A 24,402-nucleotide genomic window follows, 5' to 3' on the forward strand; every position below is an offset into this window, starting at 1 on the left:
GTGTTTTACACTTAGGTCTGTGAAACACTTAGTCTGTTTAATGAATGAAATAAGGGTTTAGGTTCATCTTTTTCTATACAGATATCTAAATTTTCCTATAAGCATTGCTTTAACTGCATCCCTCAAATTGATACATTATGTACTACCGTTAAGTACAAAATATTTTCTAATTTCGATGGTCTATTTTAGCTATGGGTTATTTAGAAGTATGTTATTTGATTAACAAATATTTGGGGTTTTAGATAGCTTATTGTTAGTGATTTTTTTTTTTTTTTAAGAGAGAAAGGAAGCAGTGACGGGGGAGAGAAGAAGGGGCAGAGAGGGAGAAAGAGAGAAACATCGATGTGAGAAACATTGATGGTTGCCTCCTGTACTTGCTCTGACCAGCGATTGAACCCAAAACCTAGGTATGTGCCCTGACTGGGAACCGAACCCGCCACCTTTTTGGTGTATAGGATGGTGCTCCAACCACCTGAGCCACCTGGCTGGGATTTCAAATTTTTTACTTTGAGATTTCTTTTGTAGTGATGCCTATCATGGTGAATATTTTATGTGTCCTTCAAAAGAATATGTGTCCTGCAGGTAGATATCAATTATTGGTTGATAGGAATTATTAGAGTGTTTAATATATTTTCATATTATTTTTTTGTTCTGTCAGTTACTGAAAGAGTGCTAACATCCCTACAATTGTGGATTCAGTTATGTCAGCTTTTGCCTCACATATGAAAGGTTCAAGTCGGTGGTGCGCAGGCAAGCTAAATAGCCATCTCAGATGGTGATTAAAGAAAAATTTAAGGAAAAGGGGATGGGAGATGGGAATATCCAAAGGGGGACTTGGAGACAGGTTCAGGGAGTTAGCGGGGACAAGCTGCTGCTGCCCATTGTTCCCCTGGTGGGATACTTAGGGGTTCGGGGATATGTGCCTGTGGGGGAAGGGAAGGGATAAGGGAAGAGCTCCAGAGTGCTCCTTGGAGGGAGAGCAGTACACTCAGCGGATTGATCTCTTTCTTGCCAGTGGAAATCTTAGTGGAGGTCTCAGGGGAGGGTCTTAATAGAATTGTCATCAGTTTTCCAGGTGTGCTCTTTCAGGGTCCTGGTCAACAGATGCAGAAAGAAGCCTTCTTGGAGTTTCCCTGATCTTTCAAAAAGCAAAACTTTTGGGAGTGAGGCTGCTATGAATCTCTTCTCCAGGGAAATTTCATGGCCATGAAAAAAAATATGGATAAGATCACATCTGCATAAAAAACATTATGAAAAACTTTCAGCTCGGCTGGTGTGGTTCAGTGGTTGAGCATTGACCTATGAACCAGGAGGTCACAGTTCAATTCCTGGTCAGGGCACATGCCCAGGGTTGCAGGCTTGATCCCCAGTGTGGGGCGTGCAGGAGGCAGCCGATCAATGCTTCTTTCTCCCTCTCCCTTCCTCTCTGAAATCAATAAAAATATATTTTAAAGAACATTATGAAAAACTATCCTGCTTATTCCCCTAAATACCCATTTACTCCATCATAGATGAATCTTTTAGAAATGCAAGATTTTGTATGATGAAAGTTTTGAATGAATTAATGTATTACATTTTGCAGGCAGCCTTTTGTAGTAGCTGTCCTGACTTAGCCAATTTCCATGTTCTAATGATTTATGGAGGGATTTTATGTAAATTAAGAAATGTTTAGCCTTTATAGTAGGACTAGATTCCTGATGCACGAAATTCATGCAAGGGGCTCGGCCCTTGCACCCCAGGCTTCATCCGGAAGGTCGTTCAGCTGTCCGGTCTAATTAGCATATTACGCTTTTATTATTATAGAAGATTGTAAACAATACTCTGGATCTACTACTTTACCAGTTGGTCTCTAATGCTTACAATTGATAGCTGGAACTGTTTCACTGGCCTCTGTAACCACAGTATTTTGAGCTTTAAGATACGATGTCACTATTTAATTATGGATTATTCTGTTCTTGTTCTATAATGTCCCAACACCTTTAGTAAAGGATTTTGTATTGGCTTTCACCAGCTGCTATTCATTAAAATATGGCAACAACAGGACTAGCCTCTTAAAAATCCATTTTAACATTAGAAGTGGAAAGGGGATGCTAAGTGACTATTTTTTTTTTCATATGAAGGCAGTATTAAGAACACATAGAAGGAGGTATTAAGTTTTCATATATATATTGCTTAAATAAAATTGTGTGGCCAAAGGTATCTCTTATAGTTGGATCATTGGTTAGGATTACAGACTTCACTTTTCTTTTCTTAGTGATATTATTCTCTTCTCCACTCCTCGTTACTCAAGAAAAGATCCTTCATGTAATATTTTAAAAATTGTACTGGGATTTGTTTTAAAAGTAGCAGCCCATACCTAGCAGACTTTATAATCATAGCATGTAATTTTTATCTAATTTTCACCTACTGAATTGGATATCTTTGTTCACCAGAACCTTCACTTCACTGGAACGAGTCTTCATGTCAAATTTGGCATTATTCAATAGAGCTAGTATTTAAATATTGACAAAAGGTGTCAAATAATTATTATTTTATTGAATACTACTAGGTAAATGATAGAAAGTTATAAAAATATTACGCATTTATTTAACATCTGTTTTTTTGCTTCCCTTTTATAGCTTTTATGTCTTGGTAAAAAGTCACTCTGTGGGTAAATCGACATATTGCGTCCGTGATATATATGGATAAGTAAGGTTTTTGTGTAGCTTGAAGATTTTTATGAGTTAAACAGTATTTGCTAAGAGATTAAATGGGAGTTGAATAATTGTCAAGGGATCATTTGACATACTAGTAGGAATTTGCTTAATTATCTTGAAATTATAAAATACTTTTGCCCATCTGAAATTATTCAGTGTTTTATGTTGCTAATGCAGAGTTTGTGTTTCAGTTAGAAAAGATTAGTAATTGATTAGTAATTGCTAGTGTTATTTGGTATGAGATGTACCTGGAAGGAAAGTGTTAGGAGCATGATGTGTACTTGTGCTGTTTAGAACTTTACATATATATTTCTTTCTTACACTAATCTCCCAGTGGATGCCAGAATAAGGTTTTACTTCTTAATGTATTGAAAAATAAGTCCATGATGTTAAGCAAGCATCATTAAATTGGTTTGTATGTATATATTTTAAATTAATCCTCACCTGAGGATATGTTTTTTTATCATCTTTTTTATTTTAGAAATGCATTTTTATTACAAACAATAAATACATTAAGGATCACAATAACATTGTGTGAAAGTATACACCCCAAAAAATCTTAAATCTTAATTTAAAATCTAAATCTTAATCTTAAGGTACATATCACCAAGGAAGACATTTCTTTTATTTTTTTTTAAATATGTTTTTATTGATTTTTTACAGAGAGGAAGGGAGATGGATAGAGAGTTAGAAACATCGATGAGGGAGAAACATCGATCAGCTGCCTCCTGCACACCCCCTACTGGGGATGTGCCCGCAACCAAGGTACATGCCCTTGACCGGAATCGAACCTGGGACCCTTCAGTCCACAGGCCGACGCTCTATCCACTGAGCCAAACCAGGTAGGGCAGGAAGACATTTCTTAAAAATGGCTTTAAATCCATTTGCATCTCTTTATTTTATTATTATCTTACCTTATAATAGAGAAACATGCAAATTGACCGCACCTCCGCTATGCCCATGATTGGGCCTGCCAGAGGCTGGGGGCGGGACTCCGGGTGGCCCATCCGGCCGTTGGGAAGACCAAGATGGCTGCGCCCAATCCTGTAAGTTCCGGGGATCCGCATGGCGATCGCCACCCGGGGGGCGTGTCCGGGCCGAGCCCGGCGCTCCGTGGGTGTCCCGGGGGCGATCGCCACCCCGGGGGCGTGTCCGGGCCCAGCCCAGCGCTCCCCGGGTGTCCGCATGGCGATCGCCACCCGGGGGGCGTGTCCGGCCGAGCCCGGCGCTCCCCGGGTGTCCGCATGGCGAGTGTCCGGGCCGAGCCCGGCGCTCCCCGGGTGTCAGCATGGCCATCGCCACCCGGGGGGCTGTCCGGGTCGAGCCCGCGCTCCCCGGGTGTCAGCATGGCGATCGCCACCCGGGGGGGCGTGTCCGGGCCGAGCCCGGCGCTCCCCGGGTGTCAGCATGGCAATCGCCACCCGGGGGGCTGTCCGGGCCGAGCCCGGCGCTCCCTGGGTGTCCGCATGGCGATCGCCACGGGGGGCGTGTCCGGGCCGAGCCCGGCGCTCCCCGGGTGTCCGCATGGCGATCGCCACCCGGGGGGCGTGTCCGGCCGAGCCCGGCGCTCCCTGGGTGTCCGCATGGCGATCGCCACCCGGGGGGCGTGTCCGGCCGAGCCCGGCGCTCCCCGTGTGTCAGCATGGCGATCGCCACCCGGGGGGGGCGTGTCCGGGCCGAGCCCGGCGCTCCCCGGGTGTCAGCATGGCGATCGCCACCCGGGGGGCGTGTCCGGGCCGAGCCCGGCGCTCCCCGGGTGTCCGCATGGCGATCGCCACCAGGGGGGCGTGTCTGGGCCGAGCCCGGCGCTCCCCGGGTGTCCGCATGGCGATCGCCACCCGGGGGGCGTGTCCCGCCGAGCCCGGCGCTCCCTGGGTGTCAGCATGGCGATAGCCACCCGGGGGGCGTGTCCGGCCCGAGCCCGGCGCTCCCTGGGTGTCTGCCTTGACAAAAGCTTTCCACATCTCTGTTTATTCTTTTGAATCCATAAAACGACCTTAAAAAAAGCATCGGGGCCAGCTAAGAAAGAATGCACTTTCTGGCCAGAGCACGCAGGATTCTTTTGCCCAACAGGTTAAAGGGAGCAGAGCTGGCACAGTGGGAATGGCCCTGGTGCCCTATGAGGAGACCGGGGGAATGGGGTTGCCGAAATTCCCTAAGCCTCTTGCCACCTTCTCCTTTGCAAACCACACCATCCAGATCCACCAGGACTGGAGGCAACTGGGAATCACAGCCGTGATTTGGGACATGGTAAGCAAATCTTGAGGGGCCTCTGAAAACACCTGCAACTGATTATAAGACTGGTCTTTATTTAAAAAGAAATAAAAGAACAGCTTTGTTGAGATATAACCCATATACTGTACATGTCACCTAAAGTGTACAATGAACTGGTTTTTTAAAGTAAATTCAGAGTGGTACAACCATCACCATGCTCAATTTTTAAATATCTTCATGACCCATCCCCTCCAAAAAAAAATTCTACCCACTGGAATCACTTTCCTGATCATCTTCCCCAAAATAGATTGCACTTTAAAGGTGGGTAAAGGAAAGTTGAGGGAAGTTAAAACACTGCACAAAGGATATTGTAAGATGACAAAGCCCAAAGTGAAGATCATGTGTTTTCTTTAAAATATACATATATTTTTAAAATTTCAGAAAGGGAGAGGGAGAGAGAGATAGGAACATCAATGATAAGAATCACTGATCAGCCGAAACTGGTTTGGCTCAGTGGATAAAGCGTCGGTCTGTGGACTGGAAGGTCCCAGGTTCGATTCCGGTTAAGGGCATGTACATTGGTTGAGGGCACATACCCCGGTGGGGGGTGTGCAGGAAGCAGCTGGTAGATGTTTCTCTCTCATCGATGTTTCTAGCTCTCTATCCCTCTCCCTTCCTCTCTGTGAAAAATCAATAAAATATATTAAAAAAAAAAAAAAAGAATCACTGATCAGCTGCCGCCCACAGGCCCCTTACTGGGGATTGAGCCCGAAACCCAGGCATGTGTGCCCCTGATCAGAATCAAACCTGGACTCTTCAGTCCACAGGCCGATGCTCTCTCCATTAAGCCAAACTGACCAGGGCCATGTGTTTTCTTCAAGTTCTGCGTGGTTGTAATGGTCCCCAAATCTATACTAATAAAAGGGTAATATGCTAATTAGAGTGGTTGTCTTCTGGACATCTTTCCAGACAAAGCCGCAGTGGCTACAGAGGCCAAGGCTCAGGCAGCCATAACCACCTGCAGTGGCAGCAGCATTGGGGTTATGGGGGTGGTGCCTCCAGAGGGAGGCCAGACGGGGGGCCAAGGCACAGGCAGTTTGGGGTGATCAGGCTGATAGGGGAGGGCAAGGTAGGGGCAATCAGGCTGGCAGGAGATCAAGGTAGGGGCGAGCAGGCAGGCAGGCAGTGGGGTTAGGGACAATCAGGCAGGCAGGCAGGTGAGTGGTTAGGAGCCAGCGGTTCCAGATTGTGAGAGGGATGTCCGACTGCTGGAAGTTGGACATCCCCTGAGGGGTTCCAGATTGAAGAGGGTGCAGATTGGGCTGAGGGGCACACCCCCCCTACCCCCCCTCCCACCAGTGCACGAATTTCGTGCACCGGGCCCCTAGTTTTTCTTTATTGATTAAGGTATTACATATGTGTAATGCCCTCCCACCCCCCACTCATGCCCTCACCCCCCTGGTGTCTGTGTCCATTGGTTGGGCTTATATGCATGCATATAGTCCTTTGGTTGATCTCTCAGGATATTTTTTATCCCATTGCTTTTTAGAGAGAGTGGAAGGGAGGAGTCAAGACAGAGAGAAACATGGATGAGAGAGAGACACATTGATTGGTTGATTAGTTGCCTCCAGGCATCTAGCCTGCAACCGAGGTATATGCCCTTGACCAGAATCGAACCTGAGACCCTTCAGTCCGAGGGCTGACTCTCTTAACTACTGAGCAAAATCAGCTAGGGCTAAATTGATCATATAATTTAAAAGAACTTCTATGTGTTCTAATTAAGTTTGAATTTTAAGCAGGTAGGAGCTCTCTGAAGCATTTCCTCTGCCTTGAAACATCTTCCTCTTTTATATCTTTGCTTGTTTCTTTTATGGGACTTGGTTTAGGCTTATTAACACAATAAACATTTACCAAATGCTGCCTATTTACTAGGCATGTAGCCTTGTGGATGGAGTGGTAAAAACAAGATTATATGGTCTCTGACCTCATTCGGTTTATTGCCTGTCAAGGAAAAGAAATAGGCACAGGAGTTGGAATTACGTTGAATGGTTAAGATAGTCTTCTGCTTTTTTTTTTTTTTTTTGAAACACAGAATTTCCAGAATCTGTCTGGAAATTCTGTCAACTATTAATTTAAAAATGTAACATATATTAAGGGAAAAGGGAATTTTAACAAAAAAAAAATGCTGTTGGTTGTTAACAAGTAGATGTACACAATATTATTTGCCTTTAAGAATACAAAGAAATTATTGCCTTTTTGTACGGTTAGTTGAATTGCCTAATTTCTTCCCCACAAGAGACCTTTTAGTATCAGGCTAAAATCAACAATTATAACCCTTAATGTTTTGGGAAAAAATATCATATGACTAACTACATAGTTTTGCTAGCAGTCACTGGGTCATTAATTAAGTTTCCTCATTTTGTGCTTCCTGTCCTTTCTCTTTTCTTCTGGAGGAGAAAAAGTTTTCTCTAGGCCCCCCTCTTCTTAATTCTTTAGCAGGGCACATTTTTATACTTTATGCCCAAATGTACATACTTCAAAGTAATTGATATTCTGTCTTGCCTTGGATTTCCCACTGACACATTTGGTGAAGTGGTTTAAAGTGTCCAATTTGAAAGCAAAAGCTAGCCATGAAGGGAGAAAGGGAAGTTTTGTCATCAAGGGGTTAATAAAATTGTCGTAAAGCAGTGTTATATGCCCAATAAGATATTTGGCTCTTGAAATTTAATAATTATTTCAGGACTATTACATTTATTTTTAGGCATTTTTCTAGCCTTGGCTTTAATTGGTAGGAAATATTTTTCTAGATTAAACTCAACCCAGTATAATTATGTTTACAATATGTTTCAGATTTCAACTTTATTTAGGATACTGGTTGATGATCTTATAATATGCATTTTGTTTTACCTGTGCTTTTGTTATTCTTAAGGTTTAAGTAATTTGCTTTAAAATTTTAAATCAGATAATCAGGAACTCATTTGTTATTCCTCATTAGTGAAAAAAATTATTAGATCATGGCATATAGTTCTAAGTGACTTATTTCTGCTAATTAAACCACCTATAATAGGCTAGAGAAAAGAACATTTTGTTGGGGTTTTAATATGTAAAAATAAGCCCATCAGGAAATTTATGCCTAAGATCAAGATTTTAGGAATAAACAAGGTATTTAAACTGAAGTCTAGATAGGGGACTTTACTGAACAGTATCTTACTAAATTTGTGTGTGTTCAGTTTTGGTGCCTACTTGTATTTAGAATATTTGAATGTTGTGTTACAGTCATTTGCATATTTGTCTTGCATCTGCGTAACAAAAATGGTTGAAAATTAAACTTTTTGAATGGTTTCACTTATTTGTATCTTTAATTTCTTTCTTCAGTATCTTATAATTTTTTGAGTACAGGTCTTTTTTTTTTTTTTAAATATATTTTATTGATTTTTTTACAGAGAGGAAGAGAGAGGGATAGAGTGTTAGGAACATCGATGAGAGAGAAACATTGATCAGCTGCCTCCTGCACACCCCCCACTGGGGATGTGCCCGCAACCAAGGTACATGCCCTTGACCGGAATCGAACCTGGGACCCTTGAGTCCACAGGCCGACGCTCTATCCACTGAGCCAAACCGGTTTCAGCTTGAGTACAGGTCTTTTACCTCCTTGGTTAACTTTATTCCTAGGAATCTTATTGATTTTGAAATAATTTTTTATTTTTCAATTACAGTTGACATACAGTATTGTCTTAGTTTCAGGTGTATACTCCAGTGATGAGACATTATGTAGCTTACTAAGTGATGATCCTGATAAACCTTGTACCCATCTGCACCATACATAGTTTTTAGAATATTATTGACTACATTTCCTATGTTGTACTTTATATCCCCATGACTGTTCTGTAACAACCAATTGGTACTTCTTCATCCCATCACATTTCCATCCATCCTTCATTCTTAGTTTTCTTTATACTGTGAATTTATTTTACATTTTCTCAACAATATGTCTTAAGCAAATATGTCTTAAGTATTATATAACATTCCATAATATGAACTTAATTTTTTATTCATTTAGCTATTTCTCTATTGAATATTTTGTTCTTACTACCTGTTGAAGTAAAGATCTTATTTATCTTTCAGTGCACATGTGTGATAACTTCTCTGATATATCAAGAGAAATAGAATTGTTGGGTCATATTGTTTGCATAGCTATAGTTTTAATATACTGTCACAATGTCCTTCAGAGTAGCTGTAACAGTTTTATTTCTACCAAAAGTATATGCCAAGTAGTTATTTTCCAAACTCATTCCAGTATTTGAAATTAAACAATATCTTGTTTTCTGACAATCTTTTTTATTTTTTTTAATCCTTACCACCTGAGGGTTTGTTTCTTGGTTTTAGAAAGGGATGGGGGAAGGGAGGGGAAGCATTGATGTAAGAGAGAAACATCAGTTGGTTGCCTCCTGTATGAGTCCCGACCAGGGATGGAACCTGAAACCTTTCTGGTGCGTGGGACAATGCTCCAGTCAATTGAGCCACCCGGCCAGGGCTCTGCCAGTTTCAAGGATGAAGATTAGTTATTGTTGTAAATTTTTATTTTTCTGATTATTTATGAGGTTGAGCATATTTTCATATGTATCTTGAACATTTGTATTTTTATGTGGTTTTCCAATATCATTTGTTTAATATTTTGATTGATTTTTTTTCTTCTCATGGATTATAGGAGGTTATATGCTCTGTTCCTTTTATTTTTATTTTTTAAATATGTTTTTATTGACTTCAGAGAGAGGAAGGGAGAGGGAGAGAGAGAGAGAAACATCCAATGATGAGAGAGAATCATTTATCGGCTGCCTCCTGCAGGCCCCACACTGGGGATTGAGCCCGCAACCAAGCATGGGCCCTGACGGGGAATCAAACCCTTGGCCTCCTGGTTCATAGGTTGGCACTCAACCACTGAGCCACACTGGCCAGGCTCAGTTCCTATTAGATTATTGTAAAGTTGCTTTAGGAAAGTGTGCATTTGTTATTGTCTTAAACCTGTAATTTTTAAAGGTATCTCTAATGCTTCAAGTGAAGTTTCATATTTTGACTGAAAAGCTTGTAGCATTGAGCAAGTGGTTAAGGAGTGGTGGTAGTGTGTGTAGAGTAGAGCAGGTGAGGACCAAGTCACTCTGGGAGGCACCTAGATTGGCTTCTGTACAAATAACTTTTTCATTTCTTTTCAGTTAAATACATTTTAGTAATTTTTTTCTTAGCGTTTGATTTTCCAGTTATTTCTAAAAGCCTAAATTGTGTGTATACTTTTAAAATCAACTTTAAGATATTTGTGTATAACAGAAGTAACCTAGTATAATTTGACAGATGTGTACATTTATAAAACCATTACCTCATTCAAGATATAGAATATTTCCATTGCCCCAAAAAAGGTTCCTAATGCTCTTTCACAGTCAATTCTCCCCTTTACCCCAGCAAACCATTGATCTGGTCAGTATAGATTAGTTTTGCCTATTACATAACTTTATAAAAATGATCATTCCCAGACCTTTTGTGTGGACTTCTGAGCTTATGATTATATTTAGCTTGTTATTAAGAAAGTGAACTTTAAAAAGGATGAACTAGTTGTTGGCTAAAATATCTTTAATTTATTTAGAGTTGAGAGTAGTTTCTGAATGGTGACCTGCAACTTCACTAATTAGAAAAAGATTTTGTTTTAAATTCTACAGTGGAAATACTGACACAACAAGGTTAACAGTACTTGCATCTCTGAAAGGAGATAGCCTAGTGGAATGAAGATAGCAGTAGTTGATCTACCCCTATCTATTTCCATACTTGCCTCTTAAATGTTAGTTTCATTGTACTGCTGTATTTACCATTACATACATTGATTTTGGTTTACATTGTCTTATACATACAGACGTTGTTTTGATAAAGGACAACATCCCAAATGATAAGTGTTTAGTTTTTGCCAAAGCTGTATTTTTAAAAAATAATTTTCCATTTCTGTAGTCTCCTTAAAAGGGGAAAAAAACCTTTCCATATTTAAAATTTTTATTTTCAAGTAGATTAAAACAGTAGAGGGGAGTGTATCTAATTTGATTTCTAGCCCTTTTGCAAAGACAGTTAATGTTACGGATTCATCAAGATTTTATGTTATTTGGTGGGAACTCCTGAGAGCCAGCTCTTCTTTCTTTGCATGTGCCTTTATCTCATTGCATTGCACACCTTCTACTCAAAGCTCTGCAGTGGTTATTCTTTTTTTAAAATACCCACCTCAGTGGTATACTCATGTTAATCAAGATTATAGGGGCTGGTTATAAATCTTGAGTGCCAGTGTAATCCCTGTCAGTCTTTTGTGTTATAGTTCTTGGACTTAAATTGAGAACTTCTCTGTTCTCTGAAAGTACTTTCTGTTTGTTTTAACTCTTTTTCTTTAAAATTGAGAAATAATATACATATAATAATGTAGTAACCTTTAAATTAAATCTTGATAACTTTTTACATATGTATAGACCCATGTAACTACATCCAGATTGAGTCTCCTCCACTAAGACTTCCACCCTTTCCTAAGTCAGTACATACTGTAAAGAGAAATCACTATTTTGACTTCTATCACTATTAAGTACCTTTGTTTTTTAGTTTTATAGTAAAAGTTCTTTTTAAAAAGTTTCTTTTTTGTTTTATTTATAAATTTACTAGAGCACTGGAGTGGCATACTTACCCTATTATTAAAGTTACTAGAGGCCCGATGCACGAAATTTGTGCAAGAGTAGGCCTTCCTTTCCCCAGCTGCCAGCACCGGCTTCCCTCTGGCACCTGGAACCCAGCTTTGTCCAGAAGGTTGTCAGGTCTAATTAGCATATTACCCTTTTATTATCTATATACTAATAAAAGGGTAATATGCTAATTAGGGCAGACATCTTCCAGACGACCATCTGGACGTCCTTCCAGACAAAGCCACAGCGGCTGCCTGAGGCTCAGGCAAGCCTTGGATGGTGGCTGCTGCTGCCCAGGGCCAGCCTGAGGCTCAGGCAGCCATGGTGGCCGCCAATGGCAGCAGCAGCAGGGTGATGTGGGCGGCGCCTTTCCCTGATTGGCCAGGTCGCCTCCAGCAGAGGGAGGCCAGACTGTGGCTTAGGCTGGGGGCTGAGGCAGAGCTGTTTAGGCTGGCAGGGGGTAAGGTAATCAGGCCAGCAGGGGCCAAGGTAGGGGTGATCAGGGCGGCAGGGGGGCAGTTAGGGGCAATCAGGCAGGCAAGCAAGCAGAGGCAGTTAGGGGCAATCAGGCAGGCAGGCGAGGGGTTAGGAGCCAGTGGTCCCGGATTGCGAGAGAGATGTCCTTCTGCCGGTTTAGCCCCGATCCCTGTGGACATCCCCCAAGGGGTCCCAGATTGGAGAGGGTGCAGGCTGGGCTGAGGGACCCCCCCTCCCAATGCATGAATTCCGTGCACCAGGCTTCTAGTTATAGATAATAGGATTGCTTGGAAGGCATGGAATTGAGCAAAGTAAATTATATAATTCAGATTATTAATAACATCATTCTAAGGTAGTTTTGTGCAGCCTTCCTCATGCTTAGAATATACTTTACCTAGGACTAGAGTACAACCTGCTTTTTCATTTGGTTGTTGTCACCAGGAATTACAGCATGTATCTTCACATAATTTTTTAACTAAGGAGGTACTAATCAGACTTTAGTCTGTTAATGGCCTTTATACATTGATACTGTAAAGTATCAAGATGATACTCTAAACCCAACAGAATTTTTTACTAGCGCCGCTGGTATAGTGGTATCATGCAAGCTTCCCAATAGAATTTTTAGTTGTCCCTTATCGCCACCTCCTGCAGAGATGATATACTATGCTTGTCCAAGCCACATTTATTCTCCTATCTGCTTTCCCTGTAACAGTACACATTTTTAGGGCAATTAATTTATGCATAAAGACATATTATGTATAATATCTCTGGAAGTGAGTAAATTTTTTGTGAAAATTAAACTCAGGACACTAAAATTCTTTGCCCACATCTAACCAGATGAGCAGCTATCCATAGTGGAGTGCCCAAGGAAGGTGTTGGTTTTCCATGCCCTGTTGGATATTCTGGAGCCCAGTTTTTTTTCTTGTACATGTAACTTCTGGAGTTTTCTTTTGTTACATTTGCATTTTAATGTAAAATTTATATCTCTTTCCTTAATATCTAACTTCCAGAACTTTATTATACACCGTCATATTTGTAGAAGTTGGAAAGATCCTATCATTGTTGTAGGGGAAAACTGCATTTGGGTGATCATGTCACATCATGGTGATGTGTCCATTCTGTCCTGGTATTTTTAATTTTAGCAAACATTTACTAGAGTAGACAGTGCTAAGTACACTGGTATTTTAGGTTATAGAAGTGTACTAGTTCTTTGACCTTGGACAACTTATTCCTTGAGAGACTTGGAGGCATCATTGTGAAATAGGCTAAGCAGTACCTACCTCAGCAGTCCTGTGAAGAGTAAAGGCTACAAGGTATGAAAAGTACGTAGCTCAGTGATTGGCTCTTCATTTAGTAAATTCTAGCTTTTAAATATAAAGATAATGGTATTTCTTCAGTTTGATTTTGTTGAACAAAGTATTTATATACTCTTTTAGACTAGTTTTACTAAGCCTATATTGTTTTATTATAGTATTTAAGTAGAGTTCTGTATCCAGTATTTTAACTGTTGTTTTCTTGTGAACTAAGTAATAGATTCTTCTATAATGAAGACCTTTTAAGAGTTTTTTAATGTATATAGTTGATCATTGATCAACAGGGGTTTGAACCACAAGGGTCCACTTATACATGAATTTTTTTCAATACATATATTGGAATTTTTTTGGAGATTTACAACAATTTGAGAAAATGCAGATAAACTTTATGATTTTCTTAAAAATATATCCTGTTTTCTAACTTTATTGTAAGAATATAATATATAATACATATAGCGTACAAAATATGTATTAATTGGCATATATGCTATCAGTAAAGCTTCTGGCCAACAGTAGCTATTAGTAAAGTTTTGGGGGAGTCAAAAGTTATGTGTGGATTTTCAACTCTGGTGGGGGTCAGAGCCTCTAATCCTTGCATTGTTCACGGGTCAACTGTATTGGTTTATTCTCCAATAATCCTGTGAGGCTGTTTGGTCAGGGTAGATCATTATATTTCTTTTGAAAGCTCAAGAAGCATACCTAGAGAGTATGTGGTTTAATTACTGATACATGACAGGGCATTTATTAGCCAACATGTACGTGATTACTAAGTGCTGGTACACTTCCAGTTGCTTCTGTGTATTAGATCACTTAATCTTTACAGTAACACTATGAGATATTGTTGCCATCAGAAGCATGTTAATGACAAATGACCTACTCAGCATTACAGAATAATTAATTTCTGAATTAGGTTTTGAGGCAAGGTCAGGCTGACTCTAAAGCTGTGCCAGAATGCCTAAAAACGAACAGTCTTTACAATGCTACAGTACATTTTAAATTCTTAAACACGGATGTTCCTTTGAAGGCTTTGTTTAAAACAGCAGAAACTGAAGTGATACTGCAGAGTAAAAGCAGAAATCATAGTCTTCCACTCTGCCACCAGCTTTGGGGCATAAAATAAAGGAAGAAAAACAGGAGATCTAATCTTAAATTCTGACTTCTGCAAAATATTTACCTGTCTGATTAGATTTACTGTCTGATAAAATAATCCCTTCTGTCCTTGTATCCATTTCTGCGGGAACATTTAAAAGCTGGAGACAAAACCAGCTATCTATTCTGAAATCCCTTAGATAGATTTACATTTCTTTTTATTCTGTAGTTTACACTTGTAATTTGGACCAAGATGATCTGATTTAAGAAAAATGAAGATTCCTTAACTTTTCCCGTTTTGTTACAGTATGATCCTAGGCTCACATAATAATGTTTTTCTTGAAAGTCAGATTATTTGGGCATGCTTGGAAACTTTTAGGTAGCTGTCTCATTAATATACGCATCACATGGACCAAGTTGTCTCATCCGGTCAGCTTTTTGATTCCTTGCCCTTACAGTTTTTCTGTTGTGCTGGTACCCATAACAACACAAACTTAAGAGCCCAGTAATGCGGGGCAAGTAGACTTCCTTCCTACCCCGGAGCTTTTTCCTGTACTAGATGCCAGCTCTGAGGATGGTGAACATGGGAGTTTAATAAAAATCTGGTTTCCTGACTTTATTCCATTAGATTAGGTTGTCTCAGTGCTGAAATAGAGGTTTTAAGAAAGTGGGTAGAAAGCAGTGCCCAGCTTGAGGATATTTAATACATGTTCAGCTTTGTTAACATTGCAGAAAACGTCAGTGGCTGTATTGTTACTATTTAATAATAATCTGTAAAACTTTATTTAATTGACACCAAATGTTCAATTTAATAGCCATTTATTTGCCTTGGTAAATTATTTTTTATAAGAGAAGTATCTTATATATATTTTAAATATTTTATTGATTTCAGAGAGGAAGGGAGAGGGGAGAGAGAGATGGAAACATCAGTGATGAGAGAGAATCATTAATTAGCTGCCCCTTGCATGCCCCACACTGGGGATTGAGCCTGCAACCCAGGCATGTGCCCTGACTGGGAATCGAATGGTGACCTCCTGGTTCATAGGTAGATGCTCAACCACTGAGCCAGGCCAGCTAGGCCTGTTTCTTTTTACATGTATCTCTCTTCCTTCCCTCTTAGAAATAACTAACCACTGTCTTGGCCTTTATGGTAATCACTGTTTGGCTTTCATTTGTATTGTTACCCATGTATGCATTTGTAAACAGTACTTTAGTTTTACCGGTTTTTGAATGGAATCATACTGTATATATTTTCCATTTTGCACATTCCTATGTATTATGTTGATCTAGTTCATTTTTATTGCTATTTTGTACATTATACAACATTTTGTTTATCAGAGAGCTTGAATATACACATTATTCCTTCTGTTTCTTTCAGACATTAGTTTCTTTGACAAACTATTTTCATTTTGGAAAATGCAAAGAAATATATGACGGGCTCAGATTGACCTTGGAGGTGTGATATTATTAATGGTTATGTTCACATGCTTATTGTGAACTTGATCATTCCAATTACTTGTTTATGTGGATTTTTTTTTCATGCTGAATTGAATAGTACCGAAGTTTTTTTAAAAAAATATATTTTATTGATTTTTTTACAGAGAGGAAGGGAGAGGGATAGAGAGTTAGAAACATCGATGAGAGAGAAACATCGATCAGCTGCCTCCTGCACACCCCCTACTGGGGATGTGCCCACAACCAAGGTACATGCCCTTGACCGGAATTGAACCTGGGACCTTTCAGTCCACAGGCCGATGCTCTATCCACTGAGCCAAACCAGTTTCGGCAGTACCGAAGTTTTTAATATATAAAAATATACTCCATAATATAGATTTATATTAGGTTGTATGTTTGAGAACTTCTTCATCTTGTTTTAGAGAATATTTTACCAATATCCTACCTAATAATAGACAAATATGCAAATTGACCGTACCTTCGCTATGCCCGCGATTGGCCAGGAGGCGCGGGGGGCGGGGCAGGACTCGGGGTGGCTGGGGGCGCTGATTGGGCTGGCGGGACGCTGAGCTCGCGTCGCCAGCGGCGGCTTGAGCTCACCGTCTGCGCCAGGGCTGTGCTGTGGCACAGAAGGGGCCTCTGGGGCAGCGAGCTCACATCCCACCGCGGACCATCAAAAGCGGAGCAGCTGGGTGCCTGTCCGCTCAGGCACCAGGCCTTTCAGAAGCCTTCGTGGCGCCGGAGGCTTCTGAAAGGCCTGGTGCACCAGCGGATAGGCACCCAGCTCCCCCGCGATCGAAAGCAAAAGTGTGGGAGCTGGGTGCCTGTCCACTCAGGCACCAGGCCTTTCAGAAGCCTCCGGCGGGGTGGAGGCTTCTGAAAGGCCTGGTGCACCAGCAGACAAGCACCCAGCTCCCCCATGATCGAAAGCGAAAGCGTGTAGGGGACCCTACACGTGCATGATTCAATCATGCACTGGGCCTCTAGTTTAAATATATTTAGTGTGAATATAAGTAAGTTAGTGCTTTTTTAAGAAAGAAAACCCTTTTCCCCTACTGATTTATGAATTAATAAGCAAAATGATAGTTTGAGAATTTTTTAAATTTAAGGTTGGTTTTGTTTTTAGTGTGAACCTATGACTAGTCTGAGTTTTTCTGAGTTGTTAATTAATTTAAGTGCAGTTATGAAATAAAAAAAAATTAGGAAAAATAATCAATTGAGTTTATTTCTTTTTAGCCCCTCTTTTCCTAAGTAAAGCATGTTGATAAATTCTACTTTTTGACTTTCACTGGAAAGTTCCTTTTCTCCCTGTATTTGGAGGGCAGTCACATGTGTCCTTCTGTTTACATGAGATAAACAGTAGTAGTTTAAAAGGGTGGGTCAGGCTTTTTCTGGGGATCTGTTGAATTGTATGGTTTTAAAGGGATCTTAAGATGGTGTTCTGGTCAAGGCAATTTCTGTTTTTTGGCTATTTAATAATTGAGGAGAACTGCTTTAAAAGAGTAGGTATTTGAACTTACCATCCTATATAATAAAGAGCTAATATGCTAATTATATTGAACAGCAGACGACTGTCCGGACAACCTTCTGGACGAAGCTGGGGCTGCGAGGGCTGGCCGAGGGTGCGAGGGCTGCGAGGGCCGAACCCCTTGCATGAATTTCATGCATTGGGCCTCTACTTTTAAATAAAGCCCACATTATAGTGTGTTATTAAAGATTATTTGGGGTTTTATTAGTTTGTTTTAAAAAATGAATAACCTGCTATCTAATTGCCAGTATATAAATTTTACCTAGGCCAATAGAAGAGTGGGCTCTTCATTGCATATAGCCTCTGCTATTTGAATTTTGTCTCTTTCCTCTGAATGTAGCTATTGGCTAGCTAGAATGGACAGTTTTTAATTATGATGACAGCAGTTTAAAATTCAAATCTGTTTCTTCTCTTCATTGTTCAGTTGTATGCTTAAAGGATGAATATGCATTTATATTCAACTTTCTGGTCCTTGTCCTTTTTTTTTGGTTCTTGTCCATTTTAATGCCTGTTAACTCTGAATAAAATGAGTGGAGGGAGCCAGAACTTTGAAGAGTATTTATAGATGGTGAGAGGGACATTTAAGCTTTCTAATATATAATATTAATATACTAATAAGCAATGTGCAGATTAGCTAGGTTTGGGATAATATTAATAGCTATTTTTTGAGTGTAGTTTACTTTCAGAAAATACAGTTCAAGTTTTGTTCTTTAATCAGTAGGAGGCAAGTTACAGAGTCTGCAATCTCATGTTAAGAGATAATCATATGATACTAGAGGCCTGGTGCATGAAATTTGTGCACTGGGGGACAGGGGTCCCCAAAGCTTGGCCTGTACCCTCTTGCAGTCTGGGAGCCCTCAGGGGATGTCCGACTGCCATGAGCCCGGCTTCTGGCTGAGTGGCGCTCCCCCTGTGGGAGCGCACGGACCACCAGGGGGCAGCTCCTGTGTTGTGCGTCTGCCCCCTGGTGGGCAGTGCACATCATAGCCACCGGTCGTTCCACCGTTCAGTCGATTTGCATATTAGCCTTTTATTATATAGGCTGTTAAGAAGAGCAGAAGCTATTATAAGGTTCTCTCTCCTCTCTCTCTGTCCTGTCTCTCTCTTCGATTTAACCTATGGAGTGCAGGGGAAAACAAGTTACTTCTTTTCTCTTCACCAGAGGTTAACGGAGAGCATGTAGGACATGAATGAGTGTGCAGGAATTTGCCTTCTCTTAATTTCCTAAAGGTAGACCTCAGAACCAATAAAAGAAACAAAAGTCAGGAAACATTTTTCCCATGCTGGAGCAATAATAAATATTGAACTACCTCCGGCACTTAGATAAAATGATCTTGCTTGGCTTTTATTTATTTAAAAACTTTTATTTATTGATTTTAGAGGGAGGGAGGGAAGTATTCAGAACATCTTCCACCCAAAAAAAAATGTATCCCCACCCCCCCACCCCCAAAAAAAAAATAAACGAACCACTCATATGGTCACAGAATTACCAAGATTGATCTTTGGTCATTATCTATTGAAATGGAGATTTTACTTTTTACAGTGAACATTATCATAAGTTTTGCCGGTTCAAGAGACTTATTACCAGTAAAAGACTTTTTGATACAGAAATGTGATTATAACATGGAGTTCAGCTAATGGTTTCTGACAACATACTGGATTTTGTTTCTCAAGTAGAAGGTTGTGGTTTTTGCTTAGGAAATGATAATATTTCAGCTGTTTATCTGGGTCCTGCAGCTGGCAGAGGAATGCGGTAGGTACACTGATGATGATTTTGCGTTTGGATCCCTGAAAACTCGCAGACTTTTCTACCAAAAGAGGTAGAAAAGAGACATAGATCTTTTTTTTTTTTTTAAGTCATCCTGTTTGGAGATATCACTGAATCAGGACACTGCCTCAATTTCATATTTCCTTTTCCTTTTTTTATCTTCAAAGCATGATCCTAATAAGTAGAGGGGGTGTCACACGGAGCCCGTTCAGCCCTGAGAATATTACAGTTGACTCTAGGACTGTGCTCCGCGGTCGCATCCCCGGTGCCTAAAGAGTGCCTACCACCCCAAAATGTCTGTCACACACCGAGTTTAGGATAGGCGATTGCATCTGTACTTTTTGAACTTTCCTTGTTTCTATTTCCATTTATAGTTCACTTCAACAGCAAAGGTGTTAGGAAAGCTGAAGTTTGGGCTTCTGTTCAGGGAGTAAGTCTAAGCCACAGTAGTTTTATTCAGCTGATAAATGCTTGGGTTTTGATTACTGCTGGTGATTAAATAATCTTCCCATCATGGAATAATCCTACCCAACATACCACAGAATCCTAGTTTGGGAAGGTCATGTCACTCAGATATCTGAAAGGTTATTAGGCATAAATGAGGAAAGGCCAAAGCTGAAAACTTGCCCAAAATAGTGACAGTTGTGAAGCTACTCCTTAAAATTTAACACCTCTGGCCCTGGCAGGGTGGCTCAGTTGGTTGGAGCATCATCCTGTACACCAAAAGGTTGCAGGTTTGATTCCCAGTCAGACAGAGCACATACCTAGGTTGTGGGTTTGATCCCTGGTTGGAGTACGTGCAGGAGGCAACCAATTGATGTTTCTCAGAGTGATGTTTCCTTCTCTCTCTCCCTCTCTCTTAAACCAATAAAAACATATCCTCGGTAAGGATTAAAAAATAAAAGACCAATTTCAAACCTCTGAACTATTTTATATTGCCTCTGTACTCAAGTTTGCTGTGAATGTTTTTCTGAGAAGCTAACAGAGTGATGCTTTATTGATTGAGGAAAACATTTAAATAGGAATAGCTGTATGTTCCTGGAAAGTTTGTCTGTGTAGTTCTGCAGTTTCTAAAGGCATGCTGAGGCCTGGTTGCATCCATTTTGTGAACAATTAAACATTCTAAAATCTGCAGTTGACTAAATAGTCCACATTGTATCAATTTTAAAGATAATGTATTATCCTGGCATTCTAACTTGTAGAGAAAAGTCTTGTGGGCAGATCTAAGTGGTTTAACTTGATTCTTAGGATATTTTTCATAAAAATACTGGTTTTTCTTTTGCAGATTTTCTTGTGAAACCTCCTAGTAGAAAAAGTTCTTGGGACGAAGTTCTTGGTAAGTCTCCCCTCCCGCCAAAACGGTAAAATGAATTTACAGATTAATTTGGGGCACCTGTTTGTCCTTGTACACAGTATGTACATAATTATTGAGATGAGCTCTTATATTTTCACTTTAATGTTAAGTCTTGAAATGTTTTTTCACTGGAACTCAAGCAAGATTGCTTTTTTTCATATGTAATTGTGCCATAATATAATATACTTTGCTTGGAAACTTGTATTTAAGTGGAGATTGAATGAGTTGTAGCCCAATTGTTTTTTTTTTTTTTTTTTTTTAATAGATTGTCCTCTACAACAACATGAAGTTCTTTTAAATTGGAACTTGGTTCTTATTTTGAATTTATTAAATTGTTGTTACATATCTGTACGAGAACCAAGGCCATGTTACTAGACTTAGTGGCACTAATTTGATTTTTAAATAGAAAACAAGTTCTAAAAATTTGTTAGCTCTGTCTTCAGTGTGGATATTAACTCCAGTCCTGTCCTTTTCATAGACCTGTGTGTATCTCTTACTCCTAACTCTTGACGTCTGCCTCTTGTTTCTGCCATCTGTTTAATCTAGGAAATTATAATCTAATATTGTTGAAAAGAGAAGTTGTTGCTTTGGTTTTAAGTTTTTAGATTCAAATCATTTTCTTGTTCCAGAATTTTGAACATGGCATTTTAGGCTCCTCACAAGTGGGCTTTAAAAACATCTCCTTCATCAGTCACTGCAAGTGAACAAATGCACAAGGCTGAAGCGTGGCTTAGCACACATGGGAACATCGGCCTGCAGGTGTTAAAACTTCTGTAGAGCCTTGCCATGTAACTCAGTGGTTAGAGCATCAGCATAAGCATCGGAGAGTCATGGGTTTGATTCTCAGTCAAGGGTACTTACCTGAGTTGCAGGTTCGATCATCAGCTCCTGTGCATGTGGGAGGCCATCAATCATTTAATCGATGTGTCTCTCTCGCATCGATGTTTCTCTCCCTGTCCCTCCCTTGCTCCTCTTCCTTTCCCCCTCCCTCTCTCCCACTCTCTCTATAAAAATCAATGGAAAAAATATCCTTGGGTGAGGATTAACAACAAAAAACCTGGTAAAAGTATTAGCACAGTTTATGTGAATTTTCAGATGAATATAAAATACTAGAGGCCTGTTGCACGAAGAGATTCGTGCAATAGGCCTTCCTTCCCTTGGCTTCCAGCACCGGTTTTCCTCTGGCACCTGGGACCCAGGCCTTCGCTCCGGCCAGAGTCTGCCTTCTTCCTCTTCGCTGCAGACTCCGGCCGGTTCGTCTTCGATGCAGACTCCAGCCGGAGTCTGCCGTCTTTGTCTTTGCTGCAGACTCCAGCTGGAGTCTGCCATCTTTGTCTTCGCTGCACACTCTGGAGTCTGCAGTCTTGTCTTCGCTGCGGCACTCCTGGAGCAGCTGGGCGGCTGCATCTTTGGCCTTCTAATTTGCATACTCACTCTGATTGGCTGTGGGTGTAGCGGAGGTCCGGTCAATTTACATGTTTGTCTATTATTAGGTAAGATAGGGGCAATAAGGCAATTTTGCCTACTAAGCCAGTTCGGTTCCCACAGATAGGGGGATCCATTTTGAACTTACAGATAAAACATTTTATAATATTATAAGAGTATTGTTTTTGTACTTGCATGTTGGTTTAATTATTATTGCTTTATTATTTTCATCCAAAGCTTATAACATTTTTCATATTACTAGCAACACTAGGAATATGAGCCCGTGCTATTTTTTTGCCCAAAATTCGGGAGGATTTTCACAAAGGCATATGGAGTTTGCATTTGACTAGTGAGAATTTCCTGGGTAATATTCAACATTTTCTGGCTGACTGGTCAGGTCTTTGGGTCTGTGTATATGTAGTTCCGTTAATTGAAGTATGGCCAACTGGGGGAAAATTGCTAATTTTGTCCCTCTCCTTCCCTCCATCCCCCTTTTAAAGATCCAGGCATAAAGGAAAGAAAAGCTTTGCCATACACTGAAGAAGGGACGGGGATCTCTCCTCCTAATCTGGGCCTCCTGTCATGGTAAGTAAATAACAAGAAAATTGGAATTGAACTCGATCCTGACAAATGAATATTAATACATCATAGTTACCCATTTTTGTTGCAAGGAATCATTTCACTTTTCCTATTCCAGAACTCTCTTGTCTCCTTTTGTGTTTTGTTTACTTAATAGTAATAATTATAGAATATTCTAGTTATTAAAGCCGTTTCATTTCTATTAGATATGGTCTCCCTTCATTCAGATAGTCAGTGGAGGTGAGACTAAAACCCATGATTCTTCGACTCCAGGTTTCTTCTTCCTTTTCTCAGAAGCAAGGTATGAAGACTGTTGGAGTGTGTGTAGAATTATGCTATGGTCACGTATTCTTTATGAATTTACCTATCTGGATAAAAGCAATTCCCTACCTTCCCCATGTTATTTAAGGCAGTATTTTTATCCCAAAGAAGGTGGAGCAGCTCTGCACACCCCTGCCCACATATTTGACTACAAAGAGCATGGATATTTAATGGACATTTCAGTGACTTGTGGGCCATTTAGGACCCAGGCCAGTTTAGGCAGAAAAGATGCAGCAGTGAGTCAGCCACATTTCTATCAACCCTGAGAATAGGTGAATAGAGCTTTAAGACTTAAAAAAGAACAGCCCTCTGTAATATTGTCCTGCTTCTACCTTGTGATATTTCCCAAATGCAGACTGTTTCATGCTGGTGCACAAAAAAGGAATTGAAAAGGTCATATTAATTTCAAGCTTCATTAGGGACATGGATGGAAAATGCGTTTCAAAATTAAAAACAAGCTAAAACAGAAAAACTAGTTGTGCAGAAATTCATATTAAAAGGAGGAGAGGTAACTGCTCTCATCTCAAGCTGGGCCAATTTTTTCTTAGTTTATGGGTATAACAATGTATCTTAGACCCAAACACAGATGAACTTTTAATGTTATTTTTCTAGATCATGTTTTATTGGTTTTCCCATAGGTTTTAATGAATTAATAAGTGTTTTCCTCATATTTATATGGTATGTATGCCATGCCAATGAATAGCAGAGGAGCTTATTAAGGCAGTTCTGTTCTGTCCTGAGGTGTTGTCCGTCATTGTATTCCACATAGCTAGCAACAATGTGGCCGTCATCCTGGTGCTGCTGGGGTCTCTGCCTTGATTGTACTAAGGTGCCAGCAGTTTTACCCACCAGTTCTCTTTGCACTGTTAACACAAATGTCATACAGTGAGAAAAGGCAGATAGTGTCTTAGTATTATTGTGAAGGGGATTTTGACCTCCCAGGGCCCCTTGAAAGGGTCTCAGAATCTCTAGACCTCCCTTTGAGAACCGCACTAGTTAGAGTTTTATGGTTTTAAGGTTAGGAGTGCTCTTCAGTAAAACCTTTAAGTTTTATTTATAGGTAGGATTTTGTTTCCCTCTTTGAGGAGGTAGAAAGAATTGTTGGAATTGTGATAAGTAGCATATGCAGAAATGTCCACCCACTAATTAGTGATTATAATTTAGTGCTGTCAGCTGAGCATGACATGGCTTTTGATTTTACAAAGTTTGTGTAAATAAATTGCATCATAATTTATACTCAGACTTTCCATTATATTGCTTTTCTCTCCTGTCTTCCTGTACCATAAGGATTCATAATGTAAAAGACTATATTTTAATGCAAGTTATAATTAGTTCAAGTGCCATTTAGTTAGAATTTATTGCTGCTTTTTTTTTGAAATTGCCTTAATAGAAATAAATCTATTCTGTAATATAAGACATACTAAACTAGGGATAGTGTTTCACACATGCTTTCCATTTGAGAAATTTGGTTCTTATGCTTTGCAT

The 24,402-nt window shown here is 40.1% G+C and overlaps 1 protein-coding gene across 5 annotated transcripts in view; it reads left to right on the forward strand.

Moving 5' to 3' along the window:
* MTMR3 (myotubularin related protein 3) overlaps nt 1–24,402 on the forward strand; it is an 87,763-nt gene that overhangs the window by 20,690 nt on the left and 42,671 nt on the right. For all 5 annotated transcript variants that reach the window (XM_054712702.1, XM_028146758.2, XM_008142446.3 and 2 more), the window contains exons 2-3: nt 20,524–20,574; nt 22,518–22,602. In XM_054712702.1, the coding sequence (XP_054568677.1) occupies nt 22,600–22,602 (3 nt within the window). In that variant the 5' untranslated portion in view covers nt 20,524–20,574; nt 22,518–22,599. The remainder of the gene's footprint in view (nt 1–20,523; nt 20,575–22,517; nt 22,603–24,402) is intronic.

Source organism: Eptesicus fuscus, chromosome 23 (genome assembly GCF_027574615.1).
Source record: "Eptesicus fuscus isolate TK198812 chromosome 23, DD_ASM_mEF_20220401, whole genome shotgun sequence".
NCBI lineage: Eukaryota > Metazoa > Chordata > Mammalia > Chiroptera > Vespertilionidae > Eptesicus > Eptesicus fuscus.